The 19,956-nt window shown below is 42.0% G+C and overlaps 1 protein-coding gene across 9 annotated transcripts in view; it reads right to left on the bottom strand.

Moving 5' to 3' along the window:
• Nucleotides 1–3,231: 3,231 nt before the first annotated feature.
• Nucleotides 3,232–19,956, bottom strand: part of LOC110519964 (cell division cycle protein 16 homolog) — a 28,160-nt gene continuing 11,435 nt past the window's right edge. For 7 of the 9 annotated variants that reach the window (XM_036974089.1, XM_036974086.1, XM_036974085.1 and 4 more), the window contains 10 exons: nt 19,703–19,782; nt 19,553–19,602; nt 19,284–19,357; nt 18,947–19,072; nt 18,539–18,691; nt 17,450–17,513; nt 17,230–17,291; nt 6,253–6,388; nt 6,000–6,108; nt 3,232–4,092 (listed from right to left, as the gene is read on the bottom strand). In XM_036974089.1, coding sequence (XP_036829984.1) covers nt 3,833–4,092; nt 6,000–6,108; nt 6,253–6,388; nt 17,230–17,291; nt 17,450–17,513; nt 18,539–18,691; nt 18,947–19,072; nt 19,284–19,357; nt 19,553–19,602; nt 19,703–19,782 — 1,114 coding nt within the window. In that variant the 3' untranslated portion in view covers nt 3,232–3,832. The remainder of the gene's footprint in view (nt 4,093–5,999; nt 6,109–6,252; nt 6,389–17,229; nt 17,292–17,449; nt 17,514–18,538; nt 18,692–18,946; nt 19,073–19,283; nt 19,358–19,552; nt 19,603–19,702; nt 19,783–19,956) is intronic. The other 2 variants (XM_036974084.1, XM_036974083.1) reach the window with 1 other exon arrangement.

Raw genomic sequence — 19,956 nt, 5'->3', positions numbered from 1 at the left:
AGTTGTTGTTGCCATCCTGTACCTGTCCCGCAGGTGTAATGTTCGGATGTACCGATCCTGTGCAAGTGTTGTTACACGTGGTCTGCCACTGCGAGGACGATCAGCTGTCCGTCCTGTCTCCCCGTAGCGCTTTATTAGGCATCTCACAGTGCGGACATTGCAATTTATTGTCCTGGCCACATCTGCAGTCCTCATGCCTCCTTGCAGCATGCCTAAGGCATGTTCACGCAGATGAACAGGGACCCTGGGCATCTTTCTTTTGGTGTTTTTCAGTCAGTAGAAAGGCTTTTTTAGTGTCCTAAGTTTTCACAACTGTGACCGTAATTGCCTACCGTCTGTAAGCTGTTAGTGTCTTAACGACCTTTCCACAGGTGCATGTTCATTAATTGTTCATGGTTCATTGAACAAGCTTGGGAAACAGTGTTTAAACCTTTTAGAATGAAGATCTGTGAAGTTATTTGGATTTTTAAAGACAGGGTCCTGAAAAAGGGCCGTTTCTTTTTTTGCTGAGTTTAGAATAACCATCCCTTCCATCTCAGCATCTGACCTTTGAATTGTGTGTGTGACATCTTGTCTCTGCTCTCCAAAGATATGGTGTAACACAAACAGACGGACAACCCGAGAGTTGCTCTTTTCTATTACATGGCTGTGTAAGTAGGCTACAGAAAGTATTCACACCCCTGAATGGCACACAAGTATTTATTGTTTTGAAGTAGTAGGGTTTTCAAAGGCTGTGTGTTAGGTCACAAAAACTATTTGGGGGTGGTTTGTAGATGTGGAGTTATTATAGTGGGCTAGTATAGTAGGCTAACGTGAGTACCATATGTGTTTTAAGCTCAAAATGTTTGTTTGAACATTCAACATTTTTTGTGGCAGTGATTTCAGTTTTGAATGTTGAAGCCTGCATTCCGCCATTTAAATGAATGGGGATACAACAAGCTTTATAGTCTATGAAGTGGGAATGATAACAAAATCCTGTGTTGAAGCCATCTAAATTGAGCCAGTCAGCACATGTCAACGTTGTAGCTGTGGTCAGTAGTTGTGGTCAGTGGTTGTGATCAGTAGTTGTGTTTCTCAGTAGTTGTGGTCAGCTATGTGGTTGTGTTCAGTAGTAGTGGTCAGTTGTGTGGTTGTGGTCAGAAGTGATGTGCAGTAGTTGTGGTCAATAGGTGTGTGGTTGTGGTTAGTAGTTGTATTCATTCAGTAGTGGTCAGTATACAAGTACACTACTCCAGACTGGTCTGCACATTTTAAAGTTTGAATGGTGTTTCTAAGGCACCTGAAATACATTGGGATTCATGCAAATATGGTGTAGTAGTATAACACTATTTTTTATTTTTTTACAATCAACAGTACCAGTACCAATTTTTAAGTTGTTTTTGTGTTGGTAGCTTTAACAGTTTATGAGGAGTGGCATATCCAAATATTTTCCATTGGGGTCTATGGAGTTACAAAAGTATAAATGGTATCAAAAAGCTGTACAGTTGTTGGCCAAAGGTTTTGAGAATGACACAAATATTAATTTTCAAAGTTTGCTGCTTCAGTGTCTTTAGATATTTTTGACAGATGTTACAATGGAATACTGAAGTATAATTACAAGCATTTCATAAGTGTCAAAGGGTTTTATTGACAATTACATGAAGTTGATGCGAAGAGTCAATATTTTCAGTGTTGACCCTTCTTCTTCAAGACCTCTGCAATCCGCCCTGGCATGCTGTCAATTAACTTCTGGGCCACATCCTGACTGATGGCAGCCCATTCTTGCATAATCAATGCTTGGAGTTTGTCAAAATTTGTGGGTGTTTGTTTGTCCACCCGCCTCTTGAGGATTGACCACAAGTTCTCAATGGGATTAAGGTCTGGGGAGTTTCCTGGCCATGTACCCAAAATATTGATGTTTTGTTCCCCCGAGCCACTCAGTCATCACTTTTGCCTTATGGCAAGGTGCTCCATCATGCTGGAAAAGGCATTGTTCGTCACCAAACTGTTCCTGGATGGTTGGGAGAAGTTTCTCTCGAGGACCATTCTTTATTCATGGCTGTGTTCTTAGGCAAAATTGTGAGTGAGTCCACTCCCTTGGTTGAGAAGCTACCCCACACATGAATGATCTCAGGATGCTTTACTGTTGGCATGACACAGGACTGATGGTCGCGCTCACCTTGTCTTCTCCAGACAAGCTTTTTTCCCGGATACCCCAAACAATCGGAAAGGGGATTCATCAGAGAAAATTACTTTACCTCAGTCCTCAGCAGTCTGTCCCTGATGTTTTTCCTGGAGAGAAGTGGCTTCATTGCTGCACTTCTTGACACCAGGCCATCCTCAGTCTTAGCCTCACTGTGCGTGCAGATGCACTCACTCCTGCCTGCTGCCATTCCTGAGCAAGCTCTGTACTGGTGGTGCCCCGATCCCGCAGCTGAATCAACTTTAGGAGACGGTCCTGGCGCTTGCTGGACTTTCTTGGGCGCCCTGAAGCCTTCTTCACAACAATTTAACCGCTCTCCTTGAAGATCCGATAAATGGTTGATTTAGGTGCAATCTTACTGGCAGCAAAATCCTTGCCTGTGAAGCCCTTTTTGTGCAAAGCAATGATGACGGCATGCGTTTCCTTGCAGGTAACCATGGTTGACAGAGGAAGAACAATGATTCTAAGCACCACCCTCCTTTTGAAGCTTCCAGTCTTTTATTGGAACTCAATCAGCATGACAGAGTGATCTCCAGCCTTGTCCTCATCAACACTCACACCTGTGACATGATGTCAGCTGGTCCTTTTGTGGCAGGCCTGAAATGCAGTGGAAATGTTTTTTTTTTTTTTAGGATTCAGTTCATTTGCATGGCAAAGAGGGACTTTGCAATTCATCTGATCACTCTTCATATCATTCTGGAGTATATGCAAATTGCCATCATACAAACTGAGGCAGCAGTCTTTGTGAAAATTAATATTTGTGTCATTCTCAAAACGTTTGGCCACGACTGTATACAAGCAACCTATTCCAGACCACGTTTTAAAGTTTGAATGCCGTTTAAACCACATTAAGGTTTGAATTCCGTTTCTAGCTTAAACGGTGGAAGACTAGTTACGACCAGAATTTTTTTCATTCATGTCTATAGCAATTGAAATGCATTGGGATGTATACAAATATGGTTGGTAGTGTGAAAAGTATTAGTGTCAACATTTTTTTTTAAAAGCAACCAGACCAAGACTGCAATGATCACACAAAAAAAAACAGAATATAAAAAGATAAACATGGTTTATTGTAAGTATTACCAGTATTTTCATCAAAACGCTCTTGCATTCAGCATTTTTTTTTTCTTTATTCAAAGTAAAAATCCACAGGTAGCAACACACGTTCCTGCTAGTGGGCAGGAGTAGGGGGCACAGTCAGTTACTGCTGCATTCATTCCATTCTGTTAAGCATCAGAGTACCATGTCTTTGCTTTCCCCACTGTCTTCAGACTACTCGCCTGAGGCACAAATCCAAACCAAGCCCACACCTCACATCCCCAGGTCCCTTTCAACCTCCCTTGGGAATATGAACGGATTGAAATAGTGTGAGCAATATTCATTCAGCCCAAAAAATATATATTTTACAATACGGTACTGAGCGTGACATATTTTTCCAACAAAACCAATTGGACTGAAGGTCAAATTCATGCTAAAAAGCTCTGCCTTAACCTCTTCCCCATCGCTTAGTCTATTCCAATCCCATCATTTCAAATCCCCAAGAGGGGAACACGACGAGAAACCTATAGATAAATGCCAACTGTCTGGTTGGTAATGGGTCCCGAGGCTGGGATCAGGCAACCTGCCACTACTATGATATCATCAGTGACATCACGCGCTGGTGTCGGACATCGAGGTCTCGAGCATCATGTCACTCTCGTACATGTTGCATTCCAGGGGCAGCGAGCTCCGCAGGGGCGTGTCCAACGAGGCCTTGTCCTGATTGGACTGCGGCGTCTCCAGGGCCATGATGCCGCTCTCCTCCAGAAGAACCGTGGTTCGAGCGTTACTGGGTTCCGTCGACGTGTTCAGCATCTTCATCAACCCCGGGGTGCTCAGCGTCCCACGGACTTTGTCTTTTATGTCCGTTCCTGAAAGACATATACACTATTAAATGATTTAGACACACACACATACACTATTAAATGCTTTAGACACACACACACACGCGACCAAAAGTATGTGGACACCTGCTCATTCCAAAATTATGAGCATTAACATGAAGTTGGTCTCCCCCGTCGCTGCTAGAACGGCCTCCACCCTTCTGGGAAGGCTTTCCACTAGATGTTGGAACATTGCTGTGGGTACTTGCTTCCATTCAGTCATAAGAGCATTAGTGAGGTCTACCACTGATGTTGGGCGATTAGGCCGCGCTCGCAGTCAGCGTTCCAATTTATCCCAAAGGTGGTAGATGGGGTTGAGGTCAGGGCTCTGTGCAGGCTAGTCAAGTTCTTCCACACCGATCTCGACAAACCATTTCTGTATGGACCTCACGGGCAAGGGGGCATTTTCATGCTTAAACAGGAAAGGGCCTTGGAAGCACAAAATCGTCTCAAATATCATTGTGTTGTAGCGTTAAGATTTCCCTTCACTGGAACTAAGGGGCCTAGCCCGAACCATTAAAAACAGCCCCAGACTATTATTCCTCAAACTTTACAGTTTGCATTATGCAGTTGGGCAGGTAGCGTTCTCCTGCCATCCGTCAAATCCAGATTCGTCCGTCAGCCTGTCAGATTATGAAGCGTGATTCATCACTACATAGAGAATGCGTTTCCACTGTTCCAGAGTCCAATGACGGCGAGCTTTACACCACTCCAGCCAACGCTTGGCATTGGCATGGTGATCTTAGGCTTGTGTGTGTGGCTGTTCGGCCACGGAAACCCATTTTATAAAGCTCCCGATAAACAGTTCTTGTGCTGATGTTGCTTTCAGAGGAAGTTTGGTACTCGTTAGTGAGTGTCGCAACAGAGGACAGACAATTTGTACGCGCTACACGCTTCAGCACTCGGTTGTCCCGTTCTGTGAGCTTGTGTGGCCTACATCTTTGTGGCTGAGCCGTTGTTGCTCCTAGACGTTTCCACTACACAATATCATAACTTACAGTTGACCGGGGCAGCTCTAGCAGGGCAGAAATTTGACTAACTGATTTGTTGGCATATGACAACAACAACTATGACAGTGCCATGTTGAAAGTCACTGAGCTCTTCAGTAAGGCCATTCTACTGCCAATGTTTGTCTATGGCAATTGCAAGGCTTTGTGCTCGATTTTATACACCTATCAGCAACGGGTGTGGCTGAAATAGCCGAATCCACCAATTTTGAAGGGGTTTCCACATACTTTTGTGTGTGTATATAGGTATTGTATCAAGCCGGCTTGACACCGTAACAACGTCAGGACTGGTGGTCTCCTAGTTTTCCGCTGTTCTTTTAGCATGTTAAGAAATAAGAAATCCAGCGCTAACCTGCAGGTGCACGTTAAGTTCTGCCTGTTCGCTGCAATCCACCCATAATGTTTACCATTAAAACAACGTATACATTCCAGACTGAAATTATTATGCATATTCCCATTGTACATCTGTCATTATGGTGTTGACTCATTTTAAAATTACTAATATTTTCTGATACATTTTTATAGAAAATACACTCATCCAACTACTATTCATTCTTCTTCTTGTTTGTTAGAATTAAACCTTTTACAGTGGATCACTGACTTGCAGGGTCTTTCTAACAGATGACACAGGGGCTCGGGTCGCAATCCCAGTGCATAATGCACATAGTATCCAAAAGTGTCCCTCAGAAAAAGCGACATTATTTCTTATTCGCCGGCAAGGCACACATTGGCAACAAGACTCAGAAAAAGCAAAAAAGAAACGCAAAATCAACAGTACTTAAATGTCTTGTAAGTCATTGATGTTTACAGGCAAAAATATAACAAATGCATCCACAAATGATTGTCGCAAATCTGTTTTAGCGTGGGTTGCAAAGGAAGTCATTTTACCTATGTAGGAAGTTTTACCTATGTAGGCATCCGTATCGCCAATGTACATCTCAATGCAGTGGCCGAGCATCGTCACAGAAAACGTGTCATCTCGCTTAAGACCGAGTGCCTGTCAGAAAAAGAAGCAAAAAAACTCACATCAATTGCTGTAATAACATTGAAATGCACTGCAATATTTATTCAACGTGTCACACAGGTTCTGTGTCTATGGATTTAAAATGTAAATAAAACGGACAAAAAAAATAAACAGTACTGTGTGGAAGTAGTCGATGGCGCTCTCGAAGTCTCCCATGAGGCTGTGCACATATCCGATAGCGGAGTAGGTTGACGCGTGCTGGGGGATGAGAACCAAGGCCTGGCGGTGGTACTCCAACGCCTGGACATACTTCCTATTGGAGGACAGAACAAAACAACCAATTGGACAGTTCTCTAATGACCAGAGCCAAATAAAGAGTTCTGCCTGGGTTGGGTGGGTTCAGAGAGCCAAAAAAAGGATGTAACCAAACAATACCTTCCCTATCAGAACTAGGTAAAAAAAAAAGTATTTGTTTTATTTTTGATATTGTTCCATAGTTGCCATGGCGCCTAGTGACAGCCTTGGTAATTTAATCTTGCAAACTTAATCCTTAGAACAGCAATTAGAAGTCTAAATAATAAATATGCTGAGTGATAGAGCTGGAGAAATGTAAGCACTCAAATTCATAGACAGAGCTATGGATACCAATAATGGAAGGACTGACCAATAATGTTTTACAAGTTATAGTTTAAACCATGTTTTGAGGCTTTCTAGTGTTGCTTGTTTAGTTTTACATTTATTCACAAACAATGGAGTGAAACAAGCATGTATTTTGGGTTCTGATGGGGTACAACAGCTGACAGCTTGGTAGCAAATGGATCTTCCAAATAGATAATGACTCCAAGCATACTTCCAAAGTTGTGGCAAAATGGCTTAAGGACAACAAAGTCAAGGTGGTGGTTGAAGATATCCCTCTAGTGGTGTGGGGGCTGTGCTTTGGCAAAGTGGGTGGGGTTATTCCTGCCTGTTTGGCCCTGTCCGGGGGTATCGTCAGACAGGGCCACAGTGTCTCCCGATCCCTCCTGTCTCAGCCTCCAGTATTTATGCTGCAGTAGTTTGTGTCGGGGTGCTAGGATCAGTCTGTTATATCTGGAGTATTTCTCCTGTCTTATCCGGTGTCCTGTGTGAATGTAAGTATGTTCTCTCTAATTCGCTCTTTCCTCTCTTTTTCTTTCTTTCTTTCTCTCTCTCTCTCTCTCTCTGAGGACCTGAGCACCAGGACCATGCCTCAGGACTACCAGGCCTGATGACTCCCTGCTGTCCCCAGTCCACCTGGCCGTGCTGCTGCTCCAGTTTCAACTGTTCTGCCTGTGGCTGTGGAAACCTGATCTGTTCACCGGACGTGTTACCTGTCCCAGACCTGCGGTTTTCAACTCTCAAATTTTCTCTACCGCTCCTGCTGTCTCTAGAATGATCGGCTATGAAAAGCCAACTGACATTTACTCCTGAGGTGCTGACCTGCTGCACCCTCGACAACCACTGATTATTATTATTATTATTATTATTATTTATTATTATTTGACCCTGTTGGTTATCTATGAACATTTGAACATCTTGGCCATGTTCTGTTATAATCTCCACCCGGCACAGCCAGAAGAGGACTGGCCACCCCTCATAGCCGGGTTCCTCTCTAGGTTCTGGCCTTCCTAGGGAGTTTTTCCTAGCCACCGTGCTTCTACACCTGCATTGCTTGTTTGGGGTTTTAGGCTGAGTTTCTGTACAGCACTTTGAGATTTCAGCTAATGTTTAGAAGGGCTTTATAAATACATTTGATTGACTGAAGGTATTGGAGTGACCATCACAAAGCCGTGACCTCAATCCTATAGAAAATTTATGGGAAGAACTAAAAAAGTGTGTGCGAGCAAGGAGGCCTACAAACCTGACTCAGTTACACCAGCTCTGTCAGGAGGAATTGGCCAAAATTAACCAAACTTATTGTGTGAAGCTTGTGGAAGGCTACCCGAAACATTTGACCCAAGTTAAACAATTTAAAAGGCAATGCTACCAAATACTAATTGAGTGTATGTAAACTTCTGACCCACTGGGAATGTGATGTAAGAAATAAAAGCTGAAATAAACCATTCTCTCTACTATTATTCTGACATTTCACATTCTTAAAATAAAGTGGTGATCCTAACTGACCTAAGACAAGGAATTTTTACATGGATTTGGCTAAGATGTATGTCAACTTCTGACTTCAACTGTAGTTGTTTGGATTTAAATATCAGCTCCAATCCTCCTAGGATCCTAGGGTGACAAATAGCCTAGCGGTTAGAGTATTGGGCTAGTAACTGAAAGCTTTGAATATCCAAACTGACAAGGAAAATATTTTTTTGCTCCAGGGGCTCTGTATTACTATGGCTGACCTTGTAACACAACACATTTCACTGCACAAATCCAGTGTTATTATATATATATATATATTAAAAAAAAGGTTTATCATCATCTTGTCTCCCATCTACAGGACCAAAGGCTGGACCAAAAGATACAGAAATGGGACCAAAGGCTGGAACTATCATTCACTACACCCAAGGATTCCTCAGATGTTTTGGAACATTTGAAAAGAAAACCTGTGCAGGAAACTGAAGAAAAGCCTATACAGGATCCTCCAGAAAAAAATGCAGACCGCAAGGATAATGGGGTGGTAGACTAAAGAACAAACCTATTGTAAGTCTATTGTATACACTGCCCAGTTCAATACAACACAGTACATCATGCACACCGGAGGTGGATGATAAAGGACACTGGACAGTTCTGCATGCTGTGCCTCAGGCAACTTCCAAAGTAAGTCAACTGGGGCTTTTAAATGCAAGATCCCATAAACAAAGGCTTACTACTGAATGACATCATTGCTGATAGAGGTCTTGGTCTCGGTCTCACAGACTTGGCATCAGCCCAAATGAGCATGGTATTCATACCCCTTTGACTTTTTACATTTTTTGTTATAACCTGAATGTAAAAAATATTAAATTGAGTGTCACTGGCGCACCCATAATGTAAAAGTGGAATTGTTTTGACATTTTTACAAATGAATAAAAAATGTAAAACTGAAATGTTGAGTCAAGTATTCAACCCCTTTGTTATGACAAGCCTAAATAAAGTTATTTTGAATGGACTCACGGTGTGTGCGAGTGTTTAACATGATTTTTGAATGACTACCTCGTACAGATAACTGTAAGGTCCCCCAGTCGAGCAGTGAATTTCTAACAAAGACTCAACCACAAAGATCAGGGAGGTTTTCCAATTTTTTAAGCAGACACTGAATATCACTTTGAGCATGGTATTAATTACACTTTGGATAGTGTATCCTAAACCCATTCACTACAAAGACACAGGCATCTTTCCTAACTCAGCTGCAGGAGAGGAAGGAAACCATCCGGGGATTTCACCATGAGGCCAATGGTGACTTTAGAACAGTTAGAGTTGAACGGCTGTGATAGGAGGAAACTGAGGACGGATCAATAACATTGTAGTTACTCCACAATACTAACCCAAATGACAGAATACATTTTTTTTATTGCAAAACTGCAAAATTTTGCAATTGCAAAATTGCTAAATACGTGGTCAAAGAAATGAACAATTTCCTGAATACAAAGTGTTATGTTTGGGGCAAATCTAACATCACCGAGTACCACTCTTCATATTTTCAAACATGGTTGTGGCTGCATCGTGTTATGGATATGCTTGTCATCTGCAAGGGAGTTTTTTTAAGCTAAAAAGAAAGAGGAAAACCTGGTTCAGTCTGCATTCCAACAGACACTGGGAGAAATTCACCTTTCAGCAGAATAACCTAAAACACAAAGCCAACTATACACTGGAGTTGCTTACCAAGAAGACTGAATGTTCCTGAGTGGCCTAGCTACAGTTTTTATTTAAAAATCTACGGCAAAACTTCAATTTCTGTCTAGCAATGATCAACAACCAACTTGACAGATTTTTTTGAAAGAATGTGCAAATATTGTACAAACTAGGCGTTCAAGGCTATTAGAGATTTACCCAGAAAGACTCTCAGCTGTAATCGCTGCAAAAGATGATTCTACCATGTATTGGCTCAGGGGAATACTTATGTAAATACGATATTTCTGTATCTCATTTTCAATACATTTGCAAACATGTATAAAACATTCACTTTGTCATTATGGGTTGTGTAGATGTGAGAAAAATATATTTAATCCATTTTGAATTCATGATGCAACAACAAAATGTGGAGTAAGTCAAGGGGTATGAATACTTTCTGAAGGCACTATGTTTTACAAAATGTTTACAAATGAATTAAAAATGAAAATCTGAAATGTCTTCAGTCATATTCAAACACTTGGTTATGGCAAGCCTAAATAGTTTCAGGAGTATTTTTTTTTTTATTGCATAACAATTTACATAACAGTAAGTTGCATGCAGACAATGAATAGGCAATGTTTTTGCTGGTGATATCTGGTTGAGGACCTGCCTTTACAACGGGCCTACAAGCCCTCAGTCCAGCCTCTTTCAGCCAATTGCGGGTAGTATGAGCAGTGATGGAGGGATTGTGCATTCCTGGTGTAACTCAGGCAGTTGTTGCCATCCTGTACCGGTCCTGCAGGTGTGATGTTTGGATGTACCAATCCCGTGCAGGTGTTGTTACACATGGTCTGCCACTAAGAGGATGATCAGCTGTCCGCCCTGTAGCACCGTCTTAGGCGCCTCACAGTACGGACATTGCAATTTATTGCCCTGGTCACATCTGCAGTCCTCCTGCCTCCTTGCAGCATGCCTAAGGCACATTCACGCAGATGAGCAGTCAGTAGAAAGGCCTCTATAGTGTCCTACGTTTTCATAACTGTCTCAACGACCTTTCCACAGGAGCATGTTCATTAATTGTTTATTGAACAAGCATGAGAAACAGTGTTAAAACCATTTATTACAATAAAGATCTGTGAAGTTATTTGGATTTTTACGAATTATCTTTGAAAGACAGGGTCCTGAAAAAGGGACGAGTTTATAAGTACCAGTCAAAGGTGGTCACACCAAGTCATTCAAGGGTTTTTCTTTATTTTTTTTACTCATTGTAAAATAATATTTAAGATGTCAAAACTATAAAATAGCACATATGGAATCACTTAGTAAACAAAAAATATATTTATATACGAGATTCTTCAAAGTTGCCACCCTTCAGCCTTGCACACTCCTAGCATTCTCTCAACCGACTTCATGACTGTCAATCACAACATTCTAATTGGCAGACTCAACAGCCTTGGTTTCTCAATTGATTGCCTCGCCTGGTTCACCAACTACTTATCTGATAGAGTTCAGTGTGTCAAATCGGAGGGCCTGTTGTCCGGACCTCTGGCGGTCTCTATGGGGGTGCCACAGGGTTCAATTCTGACTCAATGACTCTTCTCTGTATATATCAATGATGTTGCTCTTGCTGCTCGTGATTCTCTGATCCACCTCTACGCAGATGACACCATTCTGTATACATCTGGCCATTCTTTGGACACTGTTAACTAACCTCCAGATGAGCTTCAATGCCATACAACACTCCTTCCGTGGCCTCCAACTGCTCTTAAATGCAAGCTCTTCAACTGATCGCTGCCCGCACCTACTCTGGACGGTTCTGTCTTAGGTATTTTAAGTTGTCCACATATTCTAGGTGTCTGGTTAGACTGTAAACTCTCCTTCCAGACTCACATTAAACATCTCCAATCCAAAATTAAATCTAGAATTGGCTTCCTATTTCGCAACAAAGCATTCTTCTCTCACGCTGCCAAACATACCATCCTACCGATCCTCGACTTCAGCGATGTCATTTACAAAATAGCCTCCAACACTTTACTCAACAAATTGGATGCAGTCTATCACAGTGCCATCAATTTTGTCACCCAAGCCCCATATACTACCCACCACTGCGACCTGTACGTTCACGTTGGCTGGCCCTCGTTTCATACTCGTCGCAAAACCCACTGGATCCTGGTCATCTACAAGTCTCTGCTAGGTAAAGCCCCGCCTTATCTCAGCTCACTAGTCACCATAGCAGCATCCATCTGTAGCTCGCGCTCCAGAAAGTATATCTCACTGTTCACCCCCAAAGCCAATTCTTCCTTTGGCCGCCTCTGCTGCCAATGACTGGAACAAACTACAAAAAAAATAAAAATAAAATAAAATCACTAAATCTGGAGACTTAAGTCCCTCACTAGCTTTAAGCACAAGCGGTCAGAGCAGCTCACAGATCACTGCTCCTGTACATAGTTCATCTCTAAATAGCCTATCCAAGCTACCTCATCCCCATACTGTATTTATTCATTCAACTTGCTCCTTTGCACCCCAGTATCTCTACTTGCACATTCATCTTCTGCACATTCTACCATTCCAGTGTTTAATTGCTATATTGTAATTACTTCGCCACCATGACCTATTTATTGCCTTTGCCGCTCTTATCCTACTTAATTTGCACATGCTGTATATATACTTTTTTTTCTACTGTATTATTGATTGTATGTTTGTTTATTCCATGTGTGTTGCTGTGTGTCGAACTGCTTTGCTTTATCTTGGCCAGGTCTAGCCTACCTGGTTAAATAAAAGGTGGAAAAAGCAATTAAATTAACAGGTGCGCCTTGTTAAAAGTACATTTGTGGAATTTCTTTCCTTCTTAATGCGGTTGAGCCCATCAGTTGTGTTGTGACAAGGTAGGGGGGGTTATACAGACGATAACACTATTTGGTAAAATACCAAGTCCATATTATGGCAAGAACAGCTCAAATAAGCAAAGAGAAATGACAGTCAGTCTTTAATTTTAAAAGACATGAAGGTCAGTCAATCCAGAACATTTCAAGTTTCTTCCAAGTGCATTCGCAAAAACCATCAAGCACTACGATGAAACTGGCTCTCATGAGGACCGCCACAGGAAAGGAAGACCCAGAGTTACCTCTGGGTTCATTAGAGTTACCAGCCTCATCACATCTCAACAACTGTTCAGAGTAGACTGTGTGAATCAGGCCTTCAAGGTCAAATTACTGCAAAGAACCCACTACTAAAAGAACACCAATAATGAGAAGAGACTTGCTTAGGCCAAGCAACAAGGTCAATGGACATTAGACCGGTCAAAATCTGTCCTTTGGTCTGAGGAGTCCAAATTTGAGATTTTTGATTCCAACCGCCATGTCTTTGTGAGACGCAGAATAGATGATCTCCGAACGGGTGGTTCCCACCGTGAAGCATGGAGGTGTGATGGTGCCTTGCTGGTGCCTTGCTGGTGACAAGGTCAGTGATTTATTTAGAATTCAAGGCATGCATAACCAGCATGGCTACCACAGCATTTTGCAGCGATACACCATCCTATCTGGTTTGCGCTTCGTGGGACTATTATTTGTTTTTCAACAGGAAAATGACCCAACACACACCTCCAGGCTGTGTAAGGGCTATTTGACCAATAAGGAGAGTGATGGAGTGCTTCATCAGATGACCTGGCCTCCACAAGCACCCAACCTCAACCCAATTGAGATGATTGGGACCGCAGATTGAAGGAAAAGCAGCCAACAAGTGCTCAGCATATGTGGGAACACCTTCAAGAAGGATGGAAAAGCAGTCCAGGTGAAGCTGGTTGAGAGAATGCCAAGAGTGTGCAAAGCTGTCATCAAAGACAAAGGGTGGATACTTTGAAGAATCTCAAATATATTTTGATTTGTTGGACACTTCTGGTTACTACATGATTCCATGTATTATTTCATAGTTTGGTCTTCACTATTATTTTACAATGTAGAAAATATTACAAATAAAATCCCCTGAATGTGTCAAAACGTTATTTTATTTTTACTGTTTGGACCCGAATAAACACTTATGCGGCCAGTCCAATACTTTTCTATTTAGAAAAAGCTACACACTCCATTCCTGGTAAACTGCCTGCAGGACATCAATGCGTGGATGTAGTTGAGTTTATTTATTTTTCTTTTTTTTTTAAAAAACCTTTATTAACTAGGCAAGTAAGTTATGAACAAATTCTTATTATTTTCAATGACGGCCTAGGAACAGTGGGTTAACTGCCTTGTTCAGGGGCAGAACGGCAGATTTTTACCTTGGCAGCTCTGGGATTCGATCTTGCAACCTTTCGGTTACTGGCCCACCGCTCTAACCACTAGACTAAACTGCAAAAAGACAGATTGGCACTCACACCATCATAAATATCAGCAGCTACAGCCTCAATAGTGATGGTGTCAAGATCCTCCCCTTCAGTGAGGTTCGCAACCTGGGTGTGATATGACAGTATGCTCTCGTTTGAGGCCCACATCCAGTGTGACCAAAGTCTCAATTTCCATCTACAGAACATTGCCAGGTTACGACCTATACTATCACAACCTTAGGCTGATCGACTCATCCACGCCTTTATTTCATCCCGTCTGGACTATTGTAAAACGCCCTGTTTGTTGGCGCATCTGCCAAGTGCATAAACAAGCTACACTACAGTTCATTCAGAAAGTATTCAGACCCCTTCCCTTTCTCAACATTTGTTTACAGCGTTATTCTAAAACGGATTAAATAAAACATCTCAATCTCCACACAATACCCATAATGACAAAGTGAAAACAAGTTTAGAAACTATTGCAAATGTATTAACAAATAAACAGAAATACCTTATTTACATAAGCATTCAGACCCTTTGATATGAAACTCGAAATTGAGCTCCGGTATATTCTGTTTCCATTGATCACCCTTGAGATGTTTCTACAACTTTATTTGAGTCCACCTGTGGTAAATTCAATTGATTGCCTTTCCAAAATCATGTCCACACACTTGTCTATAAAAAAAATGGTCCCCCCCTTGACAGTGCATTTCAGAGCAAAACCAAGCCATGAGGTCGATGGAATTGTTTGTAGAGCTCCGAGACAGGATTGTGTCGAAGCACAGATCTAGAGAAAGGTACCATAACATTTCTGCAGCACTGAAAGTCCCAAGAACACAGTGGCCTCCATCATTCTTAAATGGAAGAAGTTTGGAACAACCTAGACTCTTCCTAGAGCTGGCCGCCTGGCCAAACTGAGCTTTAAGGGAAGAAGGGCCTTGGTCAGGATGGTGACCAAGAACCCAATGGTCACTGACAGAGCTCCAGAGTTCCTCTGTGAAGATGGGAGAACCTTCCAGAAGGACAACTATCTCTGTAGCAATTCACAATGGAAGCCACTCCTCAGCAAAAGCCACAACAGCCCACTTGGAGTTTGATTGAACCCTTTGGCCTGAATGACAAACGTCACGTCTAGAGGAAACCTGGCACCGTCCCTACGGTGAAGCATGATGGTGGCAGCATCATGCTGTGGGGATGTTTTTCAGCGGCATGGACTTGGAGACTAGTCAAGAGAGGGAGTGATGAACGGAGAAAGTAGAGAGAGGTCCTTGAAGTCCTAAGTGCTCTGCAGCAGGTTATCAGACTTGGGTGACGGTTCACTTTCGAACAGGACAATGACCCAAGAACACAGCGAAGACAACGCAGGAGCCTTTTAAAATTATAAACTTGGATTAGCCAACACAACGTGCCATTGGAACACAGGAGTGATTGTTGCTGATAATGGGCCTCTGTACTCCTATGTAGATATTCCATTAAAAATCTGCCGTTTCTAGCTACAATAGACATTTAGGACATTAACAATGTCTACACTGTATTTCTGATCAATTTGATATTTTAATGGACAAAAAAAAAATGCTTTTCTTTCAAAACCTGGACATTTCTAAGTGACCCCAAACTTTTGAACAGAAGTATATATACAAAAAAAGAATAATTTGCACCTTGGGTGTGAGAAGTGATTTCCAAATAAATTAATTATTAATATTATAATTATTAGCAGTTCTTGATTGAGATTGGCACAATGGAACCAATTGAATAGTCCCAAAACTGCAAACCCTGCCTCTCACTCCACTCAGGTTCAATTAATGGCTCAATATTTTACCATAATCAAATTCACCACATAGGAAAACATCCCATCATCTCTTGAACAAATCAATTACGGAACCATGTGCATGTTGTTTGCAGGGCTTTACCAACTGATTAATTCAATAGATCAGTGAACACTGCAATCCTGTTAAGAAGCCTTCATTAAAATAAAAACACGCATTAACTGCAAGGTGTGGATTTCCAAAGGTGCCCCTTTAGATATGAAGTACCCAAACATTTTCAAAACAGCCACTTGCACTGCAAAGCCTCTCTAGATCTGCTTAGTGGCTACTATGCATTATTCATCAACAGATCTGTGCATTAATACTCAATGATTCCTACTTATACAGAAGGACTGGAGAAGAGCAAATGCGTGTCTTTGAAAATAGTGCGAGGAGAAAGAAAAAAAAGAGAGATACAGTAAGTTAGGGATCATCAACTAGATTCAGCCGCAGGCCGATTTTATTTTTCAGCGGATGGTCTGGGGACCAGAACATAATTACAAATCATTTGTAGACTGCCAATTGACTGTAAGAAGCCTAAACAGATGTGTTTGAATAAATCAATAATTTCAAGCCTTGCTTACATTTCTCTCCATTATGAATGGGAAAATATTTCTTACATTTAAAATCAGTTTGAACGGATTTCCTGGTGATTCTACAGTATTCCATTTCCAACAAAGACCCATTTCTTCTTTCTTTTTTTCCCTTTCATCACCTCAGACTCTCCTCCTGAAATACCACTCAGGAAAATGTTTGGATCCCTGTCCTTTAACAATGCTTTATCAGGTACCTGGGAGACAGAGAAATGCCTGCCTGTCTAACTACCTAATCCTGAACTTATAAGCGAGATGAGAACAAGGACAGGACAACAATGATGTCATAGGAGATACAGAGATACTGCATATGCCAGTCAGAACTTCCATTCTGTTCAGTTCCATCCCCTCAAAAGGGGTGTGTCACAAGCCAACTAGAAATATTCTGGATTAGTTTAGGCTAACTAGTTTCAGTTAACGCCACATTCCAGTTCACAAAGGTGGATATTTATCCAACAGCTTCCACTAATTCAAACCAGGCTTGTAACTGCGTGTGCATGTCGCACATGGAAAACCCAGAGTCCAACAGTTACCCTAGTAATTTACCTGGCTAAAAGGTGTTGACCCCTTCATGACAATAGTTATCCCAAGTTGAATTCTGCTTCGTGACATACCCCTCTGGTGTCCTGATGAGTAAATACTTGCGGAGGATCTTTATACTCACTTCAGTTTTCGACATACGTGACCCAGGTTGTTCAGGAGTGGCTCCCACTTGTCCACTGTTACCTGGAAGAAAACACAACTTTCACTAAAAGAGGAATTTTTGCATTGAAAATAAAACACACAGCTACTACACTGGCTGCCAGTTCTTCTTAAGAAGTTAAGAATGGCGTATGACATGGTACATGTGGGGCTAGAGTTAGTCGAGTCAAATGATCAGCTACCTCATTCCCAATGGCTTTGATCTTGTCCATTGCGTCCAGGAACAACTTCTCGGCTGTTTTCCAGCTGAAAATGGCAGAATTGAGCACAATCAAACCCAACACATGAACAAATAAAAAAAATAAGGCTTAAGTACCCTTTCACACACACTATCGTGTCAACCCGAACCATACGGTGCCAGCACAGATTTTTTCTTTACAAATGGTCCTTTCCGGCACGGTTCCAGCAACTATGATGGAGGCGTGGCCAGGTGCAGCTAAACCTCAATAAATAGACAGAATCCATGTTTATCGTCACAACCCAAACCGAATCATTCGTGGCCCTACCTGTGGGTTTAAACCCATCGTTAGGAGAACACTCTTCTAACCCATTTGCTAATGGCTATGATGAGAGCCCTCAAGTGTGTATGTGTGCATGTGGGGGTATTGCAGAGTTTGTTAAACGTATTTCCATGACATAGACTGACCAGGTGAAAGCTTTGATCCTTTTAATGTCACTTGTTAAATCCACTTCATAAATCAGTGATGAAGGGAAGGAGACAGTTTAAAGAAAGATTTTTAAGCCTTGAAACAATTGAGACACGGATTGCAGGTGTGTGCCCTTCAGAGAGTGAATGGGCAAGACAAAATATTTAAGGTGTCTTTGAACACAGTATGGTAGTAGGTGCCCAGGTGCACCGGTTTGAGTGTGTCAAGAACTGCAACACAGCTGTGTTTTTCACGCTCAACAGATTCCTGTGTGTCCCAAGAATGGTCCACCACCCAAAGGACATCCAGCCAACTTGACACAAATGTGGTAAGCATTGGAGTCAACAAGGGCCAGCATCCCTGTGGACTGCTTTCGACACCATGTAGAGTCCATGCCCGACAAATTGAGGCTGTTCTGAGGGTAACAGGGATAGAAACTCAATATTAGGGAGGTGTTCCTAATGCTTTGTACACTCAGTGTAGTATGTGAGCACGTGAGGGTATTACAGTGTATGCTATATATCCTCTTGGGTGTACGTGTGTGAGTATGCACATATGTACGTTTTCCCAATGTGTGGGTGTTTGCATACACATTATCTCTATGTATTTGTGTGTGTGACTCACTCTCCATTCTGAAAGGCCACAACGGCCACCTCATGCATGACAAAGGGGTCTTCTGGTGCTATGCTCAGGGCCTGGCTGAAGAAGCGCTCGGCCAGTTTAGAGTTATTTGTAAGACCGTACTCCAGCCCTATGTACAACATGGGGAGATGACATCTGGACAAGAGAGATGAGAGCAAGGGTTAGGGGTCAAGTCTAATGGGCAAGGTTGTGAAGGTACATGCTATTATATATTTGTTATGATACTGTACATTACATGTTTTCAATGACTAAGGCACACCTGCTTTTAGCAAGATACATCTTTGAACAGACGCTAACAAATGTGTTCATGTTCAATATTGCTTTTCAGCACGTGACAGACCTGTTCTGTGGATGTGTGGTGTTGTGTCTGGGTACAATAACAGTACATACCCCTTCATCAGTTGAGCAGCAGTGAAGTAGGCAGCCATGGCCTGGTCGTGTTCACTCTCCACTGCAAACGAGTGACCGTAGGCGATCCATGCCGGACCGTACGTCCGCTCCAGAGTGGTCGCCTTGCTGTGGGAGGGAGCATAAGGAACATAGTGTAAATAAGAGAGATATTCTAGTCTGAGTGAATGATAATCAATGATGTTTTTTTTATAATACTTTGAAATTTGTAGATTTGATTCAGCAGCAAGTGAATCAAAATATTTTAATTTACAATATCAATGTCTGACTGCTGAATATAAAATACACTTGGTGATAAGAAAAACATGATATCTGGTACCTGAGATATCTACGCGCGTGTTCATTTTTGTGACCAACCATTAGATAGTAGCATCCCACAGCAAACCAAGAGACCTGGATGAAAACAACGTTTACCATTTGTCTAATAGTCAAAAAATAAAATACACACAAAAGAAAACATACCGTACCAATCAGAGCTTGGATATGTGGAATGGCAAGATGGGGGTGGGGGGGGGGGGGGGGGGGGGGGGTGTATTCATAGCAGAGCAGGCAACACTTTGCACTATATAGGGCAGGGATTATACTTACTGGGTTGTTGGGATACAAGTCCACAAGCCTGTGCGAAAGGTAAAACAGTTCTGTGGTAGTAAAAAGAGGAGAATCATGGTACACATTCAGATGTTAAATGTATCTTTCACTTGTATGAATAACCAAACTTAAGAGCTTCAACGGTCTTACCATTTGCTTTGCTGAGTTCCACCAGTGTTCCTATATGAACAGGTAGACAGTTGGCATGGAATGGGTCTTTCACCATCACCCTTGAAGAAACACAAAACATTCACGTTTTACAGACAAGACCAAATGATATGTGTGAAATGTATATCCTTTTTACACAACTGAGCCGAGCCGAGAATATTCCACTAACAAACCTATACGAATATCACAACAAGTTAAGATTGGCCAGTTAACGCTTGCAGACTGCCAACAAATCT

Source organism: Oncorhynchus mykiss, chromosome 3, assembly GCF_013265735.2.
Source record: "Oncorhynchus mykiss isolate Arlee chromosome 3, USDA_OmykA_1.1, whole genome shotgun sequence".
NCBI classification, from domain to species: Eukaryota; Metazoa; Chordata; class Actinopteri; order Salmoniformes; family Salmonidae; genus Oncorhynchus; species Oncorhynchus mykiss.
This window is presented reverse-complemented; position numbering and strand designations above follow the sequence as displayed.